Raw genomic sequence first — 19,215 nt, forward strand, 5'->3', positions numbered from 1 at the left:
TATTTATACCGAGCATCAAAATGACATGAACAAAACAAGCACAACATTGAGACTGTTGCATCTTTTATTGCTTGCCCCTACAAAAATCAAGATACCTGGAGACTATTTTAAAATGTGAAACAAATGCCAAAAGTCTCTTTTAAAAGGCGCTTGCGAAAAGACCGCTTTGTAACAGACAGTGCCAACTGGTGCCATGATAAATAAAACACAATAAAACACCCCCCAGCCCACAAATCAGAAATATTTCAATTACCCAACCACCTTACATGACGATATTGCTTATCATTCGTATTATTTTGCATAGTGAATCCTTACAATATGTACAAATCATCAAATTGGCCGGAGTGACCGAAAGTGGAGGAAACATGGCTTTAATCATAGACTGAGATATAAGAAATAATAATATTAACAGAAACGGCCATTTTGAAAATGACCACGCCATTGCTCCGAAGAAGACACTACTGCTGGATTGTGCTTGCTGATGTAATGTCGCTAACGCTAGGTCTGGCCAGAGTCCAAAATGGCCGCCCACCCTGAGACAATTGAATTAAAGGGCCATAAATATTGTTTTTATATCTTTGGTTGGTGGCCTAAAAAGATGATAGAAAAATAAAGATTTCACATAAGGAGTTGAATTACTCTTCCATGGGAATGTAAGACAAGATGGAGTGCTCCTGGGCCAGGGCGGCCAGTTCTTTCAGGAACTCGCTGAAGAGGACGGTGGCGAACACGTCGGTCCGCTCGGCGGGGATGCTCCTGGGCTGCGGCGGCGGCGAGGTCTTGAGGATGCCGCCGCCTCGCACTCGATTGTTTTTTTCTGAGTGGGATGAAAACAATATGCTTAGGCCCGAGCGGTATAAATACTTATTTTGCACAGGTAAGATTGTCACACTTGAAAAATATCTCCCATATTATTTCTACACTTGAATGAATTTAGTTTTTAATCCTATTTTGGATACAAGCGATTTAAAATAAAGTAAATAAAGAATTTTCTATATAATAGTAATGTAGCTGAAAAAGAGTAAATATAAGATTACATTCAATTTAGAGAACTATAAATGAAATTTGAAATGGAATTGAACAGTTTGTGGTGTTCCCACATTGACCGCTAGAAGGCAGTATTGTATAAGAATTAGCAGTACCACCACATGAAGCGGCTCACTAGGATGCTGAAATATTTTTTCTGTAGAGGATGAATATATTTCCATGGCTGTGATGAATTTAACATTTCTATCTAAAAAAATCTGGACAAAAATATTTACCTCTATAATTTTGCCATCTTTGTTTATATCTGTGATACACAAAAAACAAAAACCTCCTTCACCTGCTTCTCCATACAGAGTGTCCCTGGTCAGGAGCCAATGTTGGGCAGCGACAATCATCTCAGGAAAGTCCTTACTGCTCACAGCCAGCTGATCGATCTGGTTCTTCACCGTGGCCAGAACCTGACGAGAAAATCAATCCAGGTAAAGCGTGCCAAATCAAACAACCTCGGGTGCGGCTGGGATGCGCGTTACCTGGTAGAGCGAGCGGACGGTAGGCTGGAAGACCAAGTTGGTGTTGAGGAGGAAGGAGCGCAGCAGAGGTTGAGGGTACGCGGCCAGCTGAGCCAGGATGCCCGTCAGCAACAGGTTGACTTGCACCGAGTTGGACAGCATATTCTCCAGGCGTGAAAACAGGACGCTGACAAACGGACCTGCCGACGTTCCGGCAGCGTTAATGAACAAGACCGGATCTTTCGGCAACGATCGAGATCAAGCAACTAACCCGTAAAAGGTGCCGAGTGACTCTTGGTGGAGCCACGGAACGCCGACCCAAACGGCGCCTGAAGCTTCTCTGGCTCCGGCGTCTCTGCGGAGAAAGAAGTGAAGTCCATTTTCTCGTCTTCTGCCACGTCGGCACTCTTCGCCTCTTTTGGAGCTTTAGCGCCCGTGTCGCCATCAAACGTACGGATGAGCTCCTCGTACTGAGCCAGGAGGTCCACGCCTGAGTCGGTGGGACTTTTGCCATTCTCGGCCAGGCGCTTCTGGGTGAGTCCGTTCTTCCGGGGCTCGGAGTCTTTGCGCGGTGGCGCCTCCTCAGCGGCTGCTGTGTCTTTTTTAGCTACCAGATCGTAGACCTTGACATCATCCTCGAACTCGTTCTCCTCGATGTAGGAGCCCTTCACCAGCAAAATGGCCGACTTTCTCATCTCCTCGATGTGTCTGGGGTGCTCGGCAGAAGGCGGTGGCGAAATAGGCGCATCTTTGGGTTCGGCGGTTCCTGGCGAGCACGCATCGTAACTGTCGTCCCACTCCAGCTCCAACTGGTTGGCCGGTAGCCCGGTCCTAGGATGCTGCTGCGCCGTCCGGAGAACTCGCATCCCAGACGCCGGCTCCTCCAGGACGCCCGGCTGGTATTTCTCCGGAGGAGGGTCTTCACCGTCGTACGCCGCCGACCACACCCGGCACGCCCGCATGCAGGCGGCGATGCGCTCGTGGGCGTCGTCCAGGTAGTGGAGGTAGCTGACGTCCAAGTAGATCTCGGAGCCGATGGTGCAGGAGGAGTTCCCGGCGGGGTCACCCTCAACCGAGACGCCGTCTTTTTCAACTTTGGGAAAGACGGACATGTTGAAGGGAAAAGTCTTCTACATTTTCAGTCTTGAAGTATAAAGGATTCACCTTTGGAGAAGAGTATGGACTCCAACTGTCGGAGTGGCGGCGGGCTGCGCTCAGGCGAGCAGCAGGATGGCGTCAAGGCCAGGATCTTGGCCGCCGACGCCGAGTAGAAGTCGCGCTCCCGCACCACGCGACGCTGACTTAGCATCATGTGATTGCACGGGATCAGGTACCTGCACATGGTGTGATGTCAACAACACTCTGGGTTTTTTTTTTTTTTTTTGTGAGCCAGAAGTTCACCTGAGGATGAGTTGCAGCATGACATCTTCACACTGCAAATCGATGAGCGTGCGGAAAAGTGCCAGTGACACGATGCCCAACTGGAGGAAAACATTCCAGGTGTGGGGTGAGTCTCAGAAATATTTTTTTTCCTCACAACAATTAAGTGAAATTTGATTTGATGTTGCATGGAGGGCGTACCTGGAAGGGTGTGTTGATACGGCTGACCAGAGTGTCCAAAATGTGGACGTTCTCGTGGCGGTGCAGCAAGATGAAGGACAGGAAGGTCTGCAGAAGGGCCGGCTCGCTGATGCTTTTTAGGAACAGGTCCAGGTACGCCGTGGTGGTCATCACCTCCTCCAGGGTAAGCTGCGCCACCAAAATATGTGACATTAACCCCAAACAAAAAAAAAAAAATGCAACAATAAAAAATTTGGTATGAACCTTGTGCAGAGCAGGTGCAAGTACAGGCACGAGGAAGCCGTTGTAGATGTAGCCCAACAACTGGTCTCTGATATCAGGATGGGCCACCTCAGAAGTTAAAAGAGGAGTTAGCGATATTTGACTTTTAATGTTTAACTTTTTTCTTTTTTTTTTTTTACCTGGATGACAGCATTGCAGAATTCCAGGGAGTTGAGAAACTGGACCAACGAGGGCATTCGGAGGCAGTCGTCTCTTTGCAGGCAGTGCCATTCATCACTGGAGGCCTCCAGCTTGGTGGGAAGAGACGAATACAGACCGCTGAGCCCCGTGGCAAGAACCTGAGGTCAAAGGTAAGATGATTATTTCATGTTTCTCATTACAAAGGTCCACTTGAGTGATTCGGATAGTAACAAAAAAAGCAATAATCAATTTACACTAACAGCTAATGCTAAAGTGAGTTAGCGACACAGCATGTGGTGTTTACGTGACCTGAACCAGCGTGAATTGGATTTCTTTGCGCTCTCTGGGTAATTAATTCAGTGTATTAAGAGAACAGAAACAATTGCATCACTGGTAGTTTATCCTCAGGGTGATTATCCTTCTATGACCAGCTAAGACAAGCCCATGTCATTCCGGGTTAGCCATTGTTAAAAGCTGCTTATTTTTTTTCTATTGTGCCACGACTGAGGCTTAGCATTGTGGATGTGGGATTAGCATAATTAAATTAATCGTTACACTGACCGGACAGAAGAAGGTGTTGTCCGCCACGTGTTCGGCCACCCGCTGGTTCTCCGCCGATAAGGACATGACGAGCAGCAGCGCGTCTCGCGCCTGCTGCCCCACGGCCCCCTCGCGGTGGATGAAGGGGATGAGCAGCGAGAAGATGAGGAAGTTGGCGGCGCCTTGGTCCTCGCTGGTGTGGAAAAACAGCTCCAGCACGGATGGGTCCTTGGCTAGGACGCAGCAGAGCTGGTGGAGGAGGAGCACAAGCTGGGCCTCCACGCCGGGCGTACCCCCCGGGCCCGAGCATGCCGAGAGGAGCATCATGAGCGGCCGCAGCACCGGCTTGTGGTGCAGGAGGGGCTGGCGAGACTGGCACACCAGCATCTCGTACATCTTCAGCTGCTCCATCTTCATGGTGTCGGTGAACTCGCGGCGCAGGCTCCAGACGAACAGGCGCTCCATGACGTTCTCCATCACCACGAACTCCAGGATGGGGCCCATGGCGCCAGCCTTCCCGCAATCCTCTTCCATCAGCAAGAAGAGCATGTGCTCCACGTAGTTCTGCACCGCGCTGGCCTCATCCACCGGCACGGGGCCGAAGCGCGGTCCGCCGCCCAGGCCCAGCGAGGCCGCCGAGGCGCCGCTGCGTAACGGGTCGTGTTTTTCCAGGATCTTCACCACCTGCGAAGAAGAAGAAACCAGAGTTGAGGTATGAAACTTCCAATCTTATGTTGTACATTTGGTCTGGTGATGGATAGTGTAATTTTTACACCTTGTACTACCTCAAAAAAATACTACCAACCTTAAAATACAGTTGCGTAGTAGGCCTAAGTGTTCGTGTAAAATATGACCTAAACAATCTGTGAATGTACTTTAATATTTAAGTTAACTCCCGTATAAATGATTAAATCCACTAAAACACTCCCTAAAGTCGCAATAACATGTTTCAAAAACTTTTCCACTGTTGAGTAACTCCAATAGAGCAGTCAGTAACAAAAACAGAAACCAACAATTACCTTTTTATCTCATCATCAAAGGTGAAGCTGTAAATCGCTTGCCATGCTGACAGGTTAATAATCAAACATGATTTGCTAACTGTAAGCTAGCAATCTTTTGTCCCTGAACCGTTTCCTTCCCTTGCGTGCTTTATGGACGCCACTCCGGTGACAATAGACTCCGCCTTTTTCCTCGTCTACCTTTTGCTGTGGCAACAAACGCAAGTGGGTCGATGGAAACGGGAGCCTGCTGGGAGCTGAGTCCCGGCCGGGGAATAAAATGGCGACTACAAAATGTTTATATAGGGAGACCAAGATATTCTAATATTTAAATATATTAAATATAGCATACTGTACTTTATCTAAAATACACAGAACAAAATGTTTTTAGTCACGCCGGCATCAACATTGAGCAGCGTTCAACTTCCACATCTGGAATGAAAATGTCCTTGTTCATGCCAAAAGTCAAATTGTTCGAATTTGCGGGCGTTCCCCCTTGTAAATTTCCAAGATCCTTGGAAAAGATACAAGTTACATGGAGGAAGAACATCAGGCGTGCAAATTTTTTTTTAGATTCAAAGTAACATGTCAATACGTTGATGTGGGCGTAGCGCCGTTAGCGTGTCCCACAGGGGCCGGGCGAGCTGAGACAGACATGGCCGCAACTGCCAAAATTCCACTGGCAGGAGAATCCCGCAGCACGTAAGTGTTGCCGGGACACGGCCCGGAGCACTTTGTGCCGTCACCGGAGCGACAAATACTTTTTACCGGGCCTCGCCTTAATGACTAGGCAGCGTTACTTGAACCTCCCCAAAAAGATTCAAAAGCAACAATTATTCTCATGATGTCAACGCAGACTGGAGACTGCGGGGAGTTGAGGACGGAATACTTTTTTTTTTTATGTTCATTGTCAAGACGTTGAAGAGTCGAAAGCCAAGTTGTTGTTTTTGGCACGCTAACGGACTGTTGTGGTTTTGTGAAAATCGAATGCTGTGAAGTAGAAAGAGAGGAAAATATAGCTAAAATTGGAAAGAGGTTTCGGGGAAATAAATTGACTGAATATTGTCCCAGGTAAAAAAAGAAATGGGGAAAAAAAAAGAAAACAAGCAAAAAAAAAATCAGAAAAAAGCCTCAAAATTTAAAAAAAAAAAATGTTTAAAAAAACTATCCTTGATATGTGAATATTTTACTTCTTTTTTACATTGTGGAGTAGATGTTGCTGATATTTACCTGAGCCCAGTGGTTCTTGAACACAATCATGCACGTCTCCGGATCCGCCCCTCGGATCGCCACCGACGACGGCCCATCTTGGTTTCCGTTGGCGACCATAGAGGTCATGGCGGCGACCGCTCTTTATGACTTTTTCACCATGTCATAGAAGAGCATCCCCAAATGCTGCTACTGCGGAAGACCTGCAAAAACAAAAACTCTCAGTGGAGGTTTTTGCCTTGAAGAACAACGCCGTGCGTTGTTCTCCCGCCACGCTGCCGCTATGCAAGCTATGCTAGGCATGCGGGAACAATAACACGCAAAGTCACATGACTGGGCCCAGGAGCCCGTTTGGTGGCCGAGCTGTCAAAATTGTTTTTTGGACTAGCCCAGGCCTCCTTTTGACATCGCCATAGCAAATTTCTAAAAACCCCTCTTGTCCAATCACAGCGTCCCATTTTAAATTCCCACCAAGGGCGTTCAAAATCTTTCCCATCTGGTTGGAATTCCACGAAAAGGAATGTTGTTGTGGTCTTACCTTGGTCGGAGCATCTTCAAGTCGAAACGCTGAGCTCGGCCGAACAAGACGTCCTCGTGCCACGCCGGCTAAACAAAAACAGAGAGAGAGCTTGGGAATGGTTTTGCGTGAGGAGTGTGGGAGGCGAAGCGTGCTGGGAAATGACTGGACGTGAGTAAGATGCTCCGAGAAGCACGTGGACGCTAGGGGAGGAGACTCCACAGAAACGGGTGAGAGAAAGTCCACAGTGAAAGATGACGACTTCCACATGTGCAGTGGGCGGAGCGTCTAGCCAGTAAAGATTGGAAAAAAAAATGGCAACGTCAGCACTTTCTCATCACCGCATTCCTTTAAGGAAGTCCTCAACATTCCAGGCCGGGAAGACAATAAGAGCATTGTCCTGGACTGTTAGCACCAAGTTGTTACTGAGAGGGCGTTGGGGGGTATGGGGTCGTAGGGGTCATCGTGGGAATTGTGTCATGTGTCGTTTGCTTTCATGTCAAATAAATAGAGGACAACTGGGTTAGCGGCGACCGGACGGCTGTGTCTTGGAAATTGTAATCGGCGCCTTGAAATACTTTATATTGCATGTGCATTAATTACATTAGTTTTGTTAGTTTGCTTAATTAAGAGTGCAACAAAAAAAAGATAAATTAAAAATACGTGAGTTGAGTCACCTGCCAGTTGCCAGGTTTGTTTGCAGAGTCAAAGCAAAAAAAAAAAAAAAAAAAAAAAAAAAGCAGACAAGCTCTAAACAAACAAAACGCTGCTGTCAGCACTTCGACAAGCTTTCACTTGCACAGGTGTGCTGTGCTCAAAAAGCTCCCGGCAAGGGCAGGGCAGGGAAGGGCAGGGCACACCTATAATATTCTTGCAAAACTATCTTTCTGTTGACTTATCGTTTATCTCTAATCAGAGGAAGCATTGAAGAGTTTCTAGGCGGTTGCCATGGTGACACACGCCGGGCGACCGAGGCGATAGCGGCTGATAAAATATTTAAAGCTACACGTGAAGTTGCTGCAGGGCAACAAGTCAGGAAGGAAAATGCTAAATGCTATCATATTAATGGCCATAATATTTTAATATTCTTTATTCAAGATGGCGTCTGTTCGGCATCCAGTAATGTGCTAGGTCAAGAAGATTCCGACCTTATTTCAAGGACGATAAGAGACAAGCCCGTTGAAACTGTGAGCTTGCTATCTTGACACTCACGCGACGGCAAAAGCTAAATTGACATTTTGTATGAATACAATGCAGGCATGCGATGACATCACCCAGACTTTTATCTTCCTATGAGGCCAGCAGGGTGTACAATAGGCTTCTGTCTCCCTCGGGAATCTCGTTGCAGGCTTGTGTGCATGATGTCTTACTCACAGATTTTTAAAAAAATGGCCATGGTGGCGCTCGACATGTGGAAGTGAGTCAAATGTTGATTCAACGGTGTCAAATATTTGCTTTACTTTGTTGAAAAAGGAACCAGATTTCTTTGTTTATCCAATTTCAGACTGTTTAACTTCTTTTCATGAAACCGTGAAGAACCGGTTGATTGTTTGGCCTTGGTGGAGGTTTGTGTGCTAATTGATTACGCAACCTTTGTGTGTACATAATGCAAAATATGTAATATTTGTCGGATATCGCTGGTGGTTCAAGATGATTTTAATCGTACACAAAAAGGTGCTTGTAAAACTGCCTTTTTGGGTTTATATAGTAATAAATGCAAATCTTTTCTAACCGTTTTCTTTCTGTAATTTTTTATGTCTTTTGAAAATAATATTTATCAATAAGGGGTTCAAAATAACACGTCATAGGAAATGTAAAAAAAAAAAAAAAAAAAAAAGTAAGCTTACGCAAGCAGTCAAAAAGCATAGAAGAGAATGAGTTGAGGCTAATCCCAAACTCGGGAAACAGCTGAGCCGGTCGGTGACATCTGCTCAACAATGTTGCGTGATATTTTTCATTTTCAAACATAATCCAATAATAAATCTGCACTTTGTTTTGAAACCTTTATAAACAAAAAGGCATTCACATGGTTACACAATTGAACAAAATCCGCATTGTTTTTGCACTTTTGTTATTTGCACTTGCTTGATGGCACTTTGTAAACATACTTTAGCAAGTACTATATTTATTTTGAATACATCATTGTAAATACCTTTTTTTCCATGGCGAGTTTATTTCACTGTTCGTTTTTGTTAAACACTCGTGAACTTGTGACTTTTGACATTTAATCACATTAGTGTGACCTGAGCTATTCTTCCAATGAAATCAATGCGAGGCATCACGTGATTCATCATTGTACTCATTCACGATGACCTAGTCATAAATGCTGATGACGTCATAGACTGGGATGTAGAAATGTGGCTTTTTGTGATCCCAAAATAGGAAATAACAAATATGTTAGAACATAATATCGATGTTATAATATAAAACAGAATTATATTTCGAGCATAGACTCGAGTGTAATGGAATGTCAATCGGTGTGACGTCAGCAGGTAACGCAACACCTGCATCACACCTGATATTTGAGCCTTCAAATCACTCTACATAGACGTTCTTTTGGCGTGTGGTTAGGAAAGCGTTACACAAAAAACAGTAAAACCAACAGGCAAGGAAATGGAAGGGGTTTTTTTTGTATTTGTAAGAATTTTAGGGAGTGTCCCACGAAATTTGTCATCAGAGAAGACTATCCAAAGTATTTTAAAACAACGACAATTTGTGTGTATGTGGGGGGGGGGAGTGGTAACATCGAGTGTTACTTTGGTAAACGATAGTGATAAAAACATTTGTGATGTTGGTAATCGTAAACATAGGTAACGAGCGCCCACACATGCGTGTGTCAATCAGAGCCGCGCATGCGCACACGCACGGTGAAGCCAAACTGGAAAAGTCGCATCGAGTGTCAACATTTAGAAAGAGAGAGGGGGAAAAAAACACAAGCCATACGGCATACTTATTTTCCTTTTCTTACCGTGTGCTCCCCGCAGACACTAAGCCACTTCCACAACGCAGTTTAAATCCTTTAAATCCCAAGGTTTAAAGCGGTCTTGACGTGGTGGAGAAATAAAGAGGTGTGGAGGAAAGCCAAGGAGGCGATTTGACTGCAAAGGTGAAGGGAGGAAAGAGCCGAACCGCTTAGCCCCGCCCACACGGATGATTGACGTACCGTCGCGTCAAAGCGTCTCTTAGGTTTGCCTTTAAAAAGACACAAAGTTATATAAATTCTCAGATTTTAGGTTTGATATTGTTTTTTCCGTAATGTGTCACTGTCTAGAGCTTTTATGGCATCACTATGAAACATAAAGTGAAGAGCTCGACAAAGAGATGTAACGTAATACAGTACAGAAGTTGTAATTTGTCTCCCTCTGCTGGACAAAAAAGTTACATAAGAAAATAAATACTGTAATAAATACTGCTACTAGTTCTCTACTTAGTTAACGCTGTAAAGGAACTGCCCCAATTTACCTGAAGTACTTTGAGAAGTATTTTGATAATAATTGTGATACACGTACTATACAAAGCTCATGCACTATTAATTGTACTCTGGTTCCCTCTAGTGTCAAAAGTTCGAAAACAATTGTATGTAATGCTATGATATGGCGTGATAAAGTATTATCATTTAATGTACAGTGGATTATTATAGTAACAGTATTTGATTGTATTTGGGTTTAAATGATATGAAACAAATTTATTGCGTTAATCCCGTAGTCGCCCATCATTTTGGTGGGGAGGTGGGGTCCACCCTGTTGCGGGGTCCCACCCACACAAATTACCGCAGTTGGCAGGACCACTGTGACAGCCGTGGACGCACACACATTCTCAAGGCAACACGTATTAATTACTATTTTGTAATTTGTTACTCTTCATTGTTTTCATAATGGCTGAAGTGAGGCGCGGAGAAGAAGAGGACCATACTGAAATTCACCACGCCATCAACCAAGCAACAGGTAGATTAGTTTACAATACAAAATAAAAGTCAAATTGACTGTAATAGTGCGTAGACACACAATAGTGTGTTGGTATATGAATATTAAACCATAATTTAGATGATTTATGCTTTGATTTGCAAGTCTAGATCAAACATAAAATATTACAAGTGCTGTGTGATGGCTGTAAAATATATTTTCCTTATCAAAACATTCTGGTACGGATTAATGGCTTTTCCATTCATTTCAATGGGGGAAGATGATTTGCGATACAATCGATTTGTAGTTTCGAGTGTGGTCATGGAATAAATTGTCTGGCATCTCAAGGCACCTTTAATAATCTGATTTGTGAGTTTAAAGAGGGAGGCAGATGGTTTGTTGTGCAGCTGCTGTGCTGTGTGTGTGTGTGTGTGCGGCTGTTGTGGTCCAAAGCATGTAGTCAATGTCAGCATGTGTTAGAGTGGCACAGACACAGCTGTGATGGGGGGGAAAAAGTATTTCGCTGACCTCAGCAGCTTCACTCGTGTCCACTCACACATAAACATCACGACACAATACAGTATACAATGTCGTTCACTTTGTGCAATTGTTGAATATTTATTTAGTTTTTTAATTCTTATTTAATTTTTGTCAGATGTTTTTACTTGAATGACTTGCCAGTGATTTTTTTTTATTATCATTGTGATTATTATCATTTTATTATTTTATTACGATATCTTTGATGTACTTCCTTATTTTTTTATGTTTTTTTTTTCCACCTGAGCATTGTTGTGTGGCTCGGGCTCCACCTTCTTGACTGACAGCATTCCACCTGATTTGAACATGGTGATTGTGGGGGTGTGCCTTTAATTTTTTGTTTTTTTTGTCACACACACCGGTCGGTATAAAGACATTCAGTTTTACTAGTTCATCCATCGGAGAGAATTCAAATTGAAACCAACTTAATAGTGGACTTGACATATTCCAGAAAGCTCCTCAGAAGGTAAGGAGCGTGTCAAAAGAGCTCTCTTGTCTTCTTGTTTAAAACAAGGAAGTGGCGGTAGTTTGAAAGCTATGTCAGGCTAAAAACAAATGATAAAAAAAAAATAGCAAACAAGTAACACATGTGATAGGTGCTTCATATATAGATTCCTTTAACCAAAAATAATTCTATTCGCTTTAAATCAAATGAGGGCTTTGTTTTTGACCTTTGTATTTTCTCCATTCATTTTTGTAGATGGTAATTAGGTGGGTTAATTTTTAATCCCAACGACTTCACTGTTTCTTTTTAAAATACTTATTCAACAATCTGTCAATAGAAACAGCACGAGAAAAAGATTTACAAACAAAAATGCCAACGGTTTTAAAAATAAAGAAATATTATTGGAAATGAAATAAAACAGGAAGGCAGCCATTTTGTTTGAAGTTGATATTGGAGCAAAATCCAGGGCTTGTACTTTGCACCTCATCATTAAAGTGAATAGTTTAAATTTCTGGTTTTCACATTATGACATCCAGACTTTCACGTTCACTTGCATTGCTGGTGTTGCATTGTAGCAGCTAGCTAGTTGCAGGATTCTTACCTGGCAACACACTATTCATTAAAATGGCAACCTTCTGTTCATCTTCACAGATCATCTTGACAGAAACAAAGCAGACCTTTTCCAACACTGGTAAGTTGTGATTATGTGATGATTTATCCTAGTCGCATATCTTTAAAGTCTTTTATTTGACAAAAGCAGGAGCTACTTTTTATTTGAATGATTCTTTGTGGATTTTGGTATTCTAAATGGTGTGTTTTCAAAGGCGACCGGAGATCATCTCAGCGGAAGCTCTGGATGACGACAACTGGTTCTCAAACGCATTTTCCGAGTTCTTTTCTTCACCCCCTCAATCCATCTGGTCCTCAGGCATCCAGGTTTGTTCTCGCTTAGTTCATGTGAGGGAGATGCCAAATTTTTGAGACACTTTGGAAGTGTTGATTCTCTGGGATTCAAAGTTTAGAAATCATCTTGCTAAAGTTTCTGTTTTCCACAACTCAGCCCCCACCATCCTATGACCAGGTGATTCAAGAAAAGACCAGAGAGGAGCACATTGTTCAGCCCACTGCTGCCCCTCGACGTGCTTTTTACTGTAGCGCCGCGACCTGCTATACACAGACTGACCCCGACAAGGAGAAACCAGCCGGTAAAAACCACTGGATGATGCACTGAGAGTTTTCCCATCTGAGTGTGATTCTTCCTCAGGTAAAAAGCCGCAAAAACCTCCAAAACCATCCTTGACTGGACCTGAAAGTTCTTGGAAAAGTGGTCCACAAAAGTCGCAAGAAAGACGGGACTCAAGCGATCAGTGCAACAGATCGGTCACCGTCCACTGGGAGACCACCGTGCAACCGGACTCAACGAGTTTTTCTGTTCCTAGCTTCGAGCCAAGACCTGTCCCGCGTCCTCGTGTAAAATCCAGAAAACAGACAGAAGATAACTTTCAGACATTGTTCAAACTTGAAGATGATGATCTCCTGACCGTTGCTAGAGACTCAAATAGGTATCTGAAGCAGCTGCTGGAGGTCTTTAGTCCCAACGGAGACCAAGAAAATCAGGAGGAACAACTTCATGGCGAGATGAACAGTCATCGAAACATCCAGTCCAAGATCCAGGCCTTCGAGAGCCAGCTCGCCCCTGAGCCTGCGAGTGCCTCAGAACCGATCAGACCGCAGCCTCCACCCAGAAAGGCTGTGGGGCCACCAGTGTCCGCTAAACCTCCCCTGGCATCTCAGAAACCCGCCGGAAATCCCGTGCGAGAAGAATTGGAGACCCTGCTCACAAAGGGGGGACCCGGGTTCCGCTCGCGCCCCCCGTCGTTGACAAGAGACTACAGCATCCACGACGAGGAGCCACCTTTGCCGCCGAGACGGCCGGCGGAGCCGACCAAGGAACCGCTGAAGGCCAACCTCAACATCAACAACCACAACTCCGCCGCTAGCGACTATGCCGTCACTCCGGCAAGTAAGTGAAATTATGGTTCAGTTTCAATCACAAATGCTCAAGCAGTGAATGTAGAATTTGAATAATAATAATAATACATTTTATTCATAATGCACTTTGCATTTCTGAGAAACCTCAAAGTGCTAAAGGTTAGCTGAAAGTGCTAAAGCTCAGCACAACGAGCCTAGCCATTGCTATCAAAACTAGACTAAGATGCTAACGACAATTAGCTATTTTACGATTTAAAAACGTGCGTATTTCTTGCTTTGTGACCTCAGATCCCGCTCCTATCAAAGCGAGACCGTCTCTAACAAGAAGGCCCACCACTATTCGAGTCCCCAGCCAAATCTGTGAGTCGCTTAGCTAAAAATAAAAAGCATGCTAGCAAAGCGCTACGAAAAATAACATGCTATGTCCCATCAGCCACAGAGAGTCTTCAGGGCAATCCTCCTCCACTTCCAGTTCGGACACCTGTCGGCGATCCTCCTCCTCTTCCAGTTCGAGTACCTGTGGGCAATCCTCCTCCACTTCCAGGTCTGGCACCTGTCAGCCCCCGAAACACGGCACCCGTGCCCAAGCAAAAGTCCTTACCCAGCATCTCAACCCAGGTATGGATTTTTTTCCGAGCACAAAAACTAAACGGAGCATGAATACTTGTCGTGTTTCTCAGCAGGGACCGTTAAGTGTCAAGCGGGCTCCGTCGCTGCCAAATCGGTGAGTCGAAGTGAAAATCTCCCTTTTTGAAAAAAAATTGACGCCATTTTGTTATTCTTCAGGCATCAGAGCATAAAAAGAACGCTCCCACCGCGCCCACCTCCAGCAAAACCCGGTCCGGGACGACCGCCGCCGCCAAGCGTGCAGGCTGCCAAGCCCTCCAAAGGTTTCCTTCTCCCTCCCAGACCTGTCCAGGGTCATCGTCTCTATGACAAATTCACAGTGAGGAGATCCCCGAACGCACCTCCCTGTTCCCATGACTCCATTTTTAATTTGTGTGTCCTTCCCAAAGCTTCCACACACCCCAGACTCCACCGGAGAACCGTCATTCCAGGTCAGATGGGCTTTTTATTCAATGAGTCAAATTGTCGCATGTTGCTAGGCAGGATTCGTAGCGCTTGCTAACAACCCACCCATTGGCTAATTAAAGTCAGTGTCCCTGAAGTTCCTCTGGTCTAAAACCTTGGAGACCTTGCGCTTGTTTGTGCAGGCTGCAGGTCCCACTGGCAAGAAAGAAAATGGACAAATCGTTCAAGCCTTACATGACTTCACTCCAGGTGACCTCCATTTTGTTTTTTTGTTGGATAGCATTGCAAAAATACACCACAGATGAAAATACTACAAATTTGCTTGCTCCTAAATGGAATGCGGTCTGGTTAAATGTAGTTCTAGTGATTTTTTTTTATTTCATGGAGATTTTTTTTTTTGTGGTTTCGTTAGAGGGTCCAGGAGAGCTGGGCTTGAAGGCCGGTGACATCATCACCATGGTGGAGCGTGTGAATGGTGAATGGTGCAAGGGGACTTGTAAAGGATCCACTGGTTACTTCCCAGTTAACTTTGTCAAAGTGATGGTAAGTAAGAGACAGTCGTCATCTATAGTGTCAAAAAAAAAAAAAAAAAAGTTTATCATTGTGTTCTTTCTCTAATTAGTCAGGTGCACCACCCAAACCTGTCCCGGATAAGAAACCAAAACCACTTTCTGCTAAAGTCAGGTCAGTTTTCTTTTCTTTAAAACATTCTTGCGCCCTATTTTTTTTTTTTAATCCAGTTTTATTTTTATTTGACTTCTTGCATGTCTTTTTGATGTATGAAGCGGTCCAAGATGCGTGGCCCGCTTTGATTTCGCCGGTGAGAGCGGCGAGGAGTTATCGTTCGCGGAGGGCGACGTGATCCAGCTGCAGGCCTACGAGGGCAACGAGTGGGCCCGCGGCCAGTTGGGCGCCGCTTCTGGAATTTTCCCTCTCAACTTTGTAGAAGTTGTGGAAGATCTGCCGCCAGTCCCCGCTAGGCAGCAAAGTCGGGCTACTGTCAAGAAGGTCGCATTGCCAGGTAAGAAGACATACAGCCAACATTCAAAAAATATGTAACATTTTGAGTAATTTCCTCAGTCTAACTCTTTGATTTAAAATATTATTATTATAGCGTATTATTCAGAGCATAATTGTGCGCCTCTTTATTCACAGGCATGGTCAGTAATCAGTCAGAAGCTCTCAAGCCAGCTCAGGTAGCCCACGTTTATAATTACGGTGACCCAATTTCTGGGTTTTTCGATATCCGAGCTGTCAAATCTTTTATCGTGTTGCCCCCTCAGTCGTCGGTGGAATGGGCGCAGGCTCGACACGACTTTGAGGGCGAGGCGGAGGACGAGCTGTCTTTCAAGCGAGGCGATAGCATCCTCGTGACCAAGCACATCGATGACGAGTGGAGCTGCGGAAGACTCAACGGCAAAGAAGGAATCTTTCCGAAGGCTTTTGTGGAGAGTCGCACAGGTATGACGTCCACACATGACGGTTGTTAGAGATTCCAGTTTTTCCAGTTAGACTCTAGGCTGGACTGCTAGAATAGTGTAATTGCACATCCACTACAGTAGGTGGCAGTGTCGTGCTCATTATCAGTGTGTAAGTTTTTTTAAATTTATTTTATGATGAGCTGGTCCAACGTCACCCCCTGAAGGAGTGAAGGGAAGGGCCATGTACGACTTCACTTCAGACTGCGACGAGGAGCTATCTCTGCAGGTCATTTTTTCAAGGATATTTTTCAAATATGTATCAAAGCATTATAGCATCTTGACATTTTTTAATTGATTGCTTTGCAGATCGGTGACATCATCACTAACCTGGAGTCCATGGATGACGAATGGTTCCTGGGTGACTTGAGAGGCAAACGGGCCCTAGTGCCTAAAAATTACATTCAAGTGCTCTGATATATTGACCCACACCTCAGCCAATTGTTGTACAATGCAGTATTTGACATTAGCGAATGTTTTCTGCTGCATTACATTTCTAACTGTGTTCTTTGACAACTAATTCTGTAAATAAAATAGCTGTGCACTAGCACCATCTAGTGGTTTATCTCTGCATTGCAACAATAAAAAAAGACAATTTATAATTTTACAAGCATTGCAAGGGCTTGAGCTTTTAATTGAACAGCAATGACAAAAAGACAAGTCCAAAATTGGTCATTTACATTTTTTTATTATTAAATCTGTCAGGGCTTTTATTTCTAGACAGACTCCTGGATGGGGGGCTCGTAACCGTCTGCCCTCTCCACCTTGGCTCCGGTGTCGTCTCCGGTTGCTTTGGCAGCGCTGCCTGAACTGCCCTCGCCGTGGAGCTCCATCAATTTGCCCACTGTGGAAGAAACACAGGCAATGTATTTAACAGCCAGGATGAACTAAACAACTAGCGGCGCGCAGATGTAAATATCAATTCATATAATTATTATTTGTAATATTCAACCTAAAGGCAGAGTTTAGAATTGCGGCTTACGTTCAAACTTGGGCTTCTTCAACATTTTGACTTTGCGGACGTAGACATCGTGCAGGGGGTAGATGGACTGGCAGGCCTTCTCGATGTCCTTGCCAATGCTGTCAGGGATCCTGAAAGAAAACCCCAAATACCAAAACGTCAATATCAGAAGGGACACCAACGGCCCAAACACGACTGCGCGCCACTCACAGCTTGTTAACGACCTCCTTCAGGTCGTTGGTTTGCACCTCGCGGGTCATGATCTCTACCATCTTCTTGCGGATCTGGCGCACTTGCTGGTGCTGGGCGTACGAGGTCTTGCGGATCTGGTTGGTGCGCTTCTTGGTGAAGCCCACGCAGAAGAGACGCAGCAGGTAAGCATCTGTGGTCTTCACGTCCACATGGGCCTCGATCATGGTCTGGGGAAACATTGGGAACCACCTCAGGTTTAGGCACTATATAACAGGGCTGCAACGATCCAGTATTTTGATCGGCGAATCAATTTTTGTGCCATCTGCTAATCGGATAAAACTGCAAAACAATGGAGATGCTGGATGTGAATGTTCTGTCCACAGATGGTGTTACCTGCCACTTCTTGACCATGGAGCACATCTTGTCACGGGTTAAGTCCATGCCGTGGAAGTTGGTGAGGCAGTTTTTGCCCTGAACATCCTCCGTGATCAGCTTGAACTTGCGGAAGGCGACCTCGTCGTTCTGCAGGTCAGCGAGGCTCACTTCGAACACGCGACCCTTCAGACCGTCTGAGGCGATTCCTGGGAACAAAGAAGGTACAAAAACGTTTGAGGCCGTTTAAGCAGTCAGGAAATCGCCATACAGCCCATTTGATGAACCCCAAATAAAGTTAAGCTGTTCTAGAATATTAAACTTACTGGTTCCCTGAGTCCTGGTGACCAACGTCTTGCCAAGATTGCGGATGATGAACATGGCTGGTGCCTTGACATCATACCAGTCTTTTTTGGAGAAGGGATCCACACTGGAGAAAAAACACATTTTTAGTTAAGATTTAAAGGATGCCAGGGAAAAAAAACATTACCTCTATAGAGGATACAACATTTAAAATTCCAAACATGGTGTGAACTAGTTGGAGTGCGTCTTTGTTACCTAAAATTAGCTAAACACCACTTGTGACTCCTTTCGCTCACAACTAATTTAAACTTCAAGTCACTACATAAATTCAACAACATATGCAGTTTTATCTAGACACCATCACCCAAGTGTACAGAACTAGCACCGCATTCGAAGAGTTAATACGGTAGTAAACGTGACGCCGACTAACGCCGTGCTAACATGCATTAGCTCCGGGAAACGCTTGTCAAACCTCCAAGAAGATTGAATAGACTTCTGGTTATCAGTAGGCGGTTAATATTAAAGTTAATTACGGCATAAACCTACAATTAAATATATCAACGAGCATGACATTGTAATGGCTGAGGCCAACGCTCGACCGACGCAGGCCTGCGTCGACGACGGTAGCCCAAGTTATCCGCTAAATATCCCGTTCATCCGCCCTTCTTTTATTACGTTTTGTGTAATAATCTGAAGTGTGCAGATTCACTGATACTCCGCTGGGTGAATTTCGTACTTACATCTTCTTTTTGGCACCCTTTTTGCCGCCTTTAGTCAGCCTCTTATTCTTGCCGACTGCCATGTTGGCTACAGGGAGTGAAAGAGGAGGAGAAGAAGAAATCGCGCGAGAATTCAAGAGAACGAGATCGAGGCTCATTTGTCCTCTCGCGATGCCTACTCGAGAGCGATGTGCTGGCCCAGCGACGTGCCTACGACGGCCACATTGGTAAGGGCAATGTTTCCTTCAAAGGTAATGCATGTATGTAGATTGAAGATAAATCACAATTTACTCATTTCGCAACCGGTTTTCATGAGATTTAATTTTTGGTTAACGTCAAAGTACGTCCTATTAATACAGAACATGAAATAAAGTGGCAACCTGCAATTTAACTTGATAGCACCGCCCCCCCCTAAAAAAAACACCTTTCACCACCTTTTATTTAATAATGGATTAATCCATCAAATTTTTGTCAAGTAACAATTTATTAAAAAACAGGAAATGAATACAAATTAACACCGCAGGAAATGCGCTAACAAA

At 44.6% G+C, this 19,215-nt stretch overlaps 4 protein-coding genes across 6 annotated transcripts in view; 1 reads left to right on the top strand and 3 right to left on the bottom strand.

Moving 5' to 3' along the window:
- The window catches only part of tma16 (translation machinery associated 16 homolog), a 240,789-nt gene that overhangs the window by 70,916 nt on the left and 150,658 nt on the right, over window positions 1–19,215 (bottom strand). The window lies entirely within an intron of this gene.
- On the bottom strand, window positions 47–9,879 carry fhip1aa (FHF complex subunit HOOK interacting protein 1Aa). The gene is made up of 13 exons (XM_049720222.1): window positions 9,712–9,879; window positions 6,765–6,832; window positions 6,248–6,429; window positions 4,041–4,703; window positions 3,479–3,637; window positions 3,321–3,407; window positions 3,078–3,245; window positions 2,898–2,977; window positions 2,661–2,830; window positions 1,768–2,589; window positions 1,518–1,696; window positions 1,325–1,445; window positions 47–817 (listed from the first exon to the last, which is right to left on the bottom strand). The coding sequence occupies exons 3-13, from the start codon at window positions 6,353–6,355 to the stop codon at window positions 636–638; spliced, it is 2,739 nt and encodes a 912-aa protein (XP_049576179.1). The 5' UTR covers window positions 6,356–6,429; window positions 6,765–6,832; window positions 9,712–9,879; the 3' UTR covers window positions 47–635.
- Window positions 10,603–16,682, top strand: sh3d19 (SH3 domain containing 19). 3 transcript variants are annotated; one of them, XM_049720223.2, is made up of 18 exons: window positions 10,603–10,687; window positions 12,279–12,318; window positions 12,452–12,563; window positions 12,688–12,832; window positions 12,892–13,650; window positions 13,908–13,979; window positions 14,053–14,237; window positions 14,300–14,343; window positions 14,406–14,565; window positions 14,636–14,677; window positions 14,834–14,900; window positions 15,064–15,194; window positions 15,274–15,335; window positions 15,437–15,672; window positions 15,807–15,847; window positions 15,935–16,112; window positions 16,273–16,358; window positions 16,439–16,682. In XM_049720223.2, the coding sequence occupies exons 1-18, from the start codon at window positions 10,618–10,620 to the stop codon at window positions 16,544–16,546; spliced, it is 2,538 nt and encodes an 845-aa protein (XP_049576180.1). In that variant the 5' UTR covers window positions 10,603–10,617; the 3' UTR covers window positions 16,547–16,682. The 3 variants fall into 3 exon arrangements, with proteins under 3 accessions (XP_049576180.1, XP_049576181.1, XP_049576183.1); XM_049720224.2 differs by having other exon boundaries at window positions 14,303–14,343; XM_049720226.2 differs by having other exon boundaries at window positions 12,709–12,832.
- On the bottom strand, window positions 16,798–18,845 carry rps3a (ribosomal protein S3A). Its single transcript, XM_049720250.1, has 6 exons — window positions 18,698–18,845; window positions 17,981–18,084; window positions 17,676–17,863; window positions 17,301–17,509; window positions 17,112–17,221; window positions 16,798–16,973 (listed from the first exon to the last, which is right to left on the bottom strand). Exons 1-6 carry the CDS (start codon window positions 18,832–18,834, stop codon window positions 16,846–16,848), a joined length of 876 nt encoding a protein of 291 aa, XP_049576207.1. The 5' UTR covers window positions 18,835–18,845; the 3' UTR covers window positions 16,798–16,845.

This window comes from Syngnathus scovelli, chromosome 5 (genome assembly GCF_024217435.2).
Source record: "Syngnathus scovelli strain Florida chromosome 5, RoL_Ssco_1.2, whole genome shotgun sequence".
Taxonomy (NCBI): Eukaryota; Metazoa; Chordata; class Actinopteri; order Syngnathiformes; family Syngnathidae; genus Syngnathus; species Syngnathus scovelli.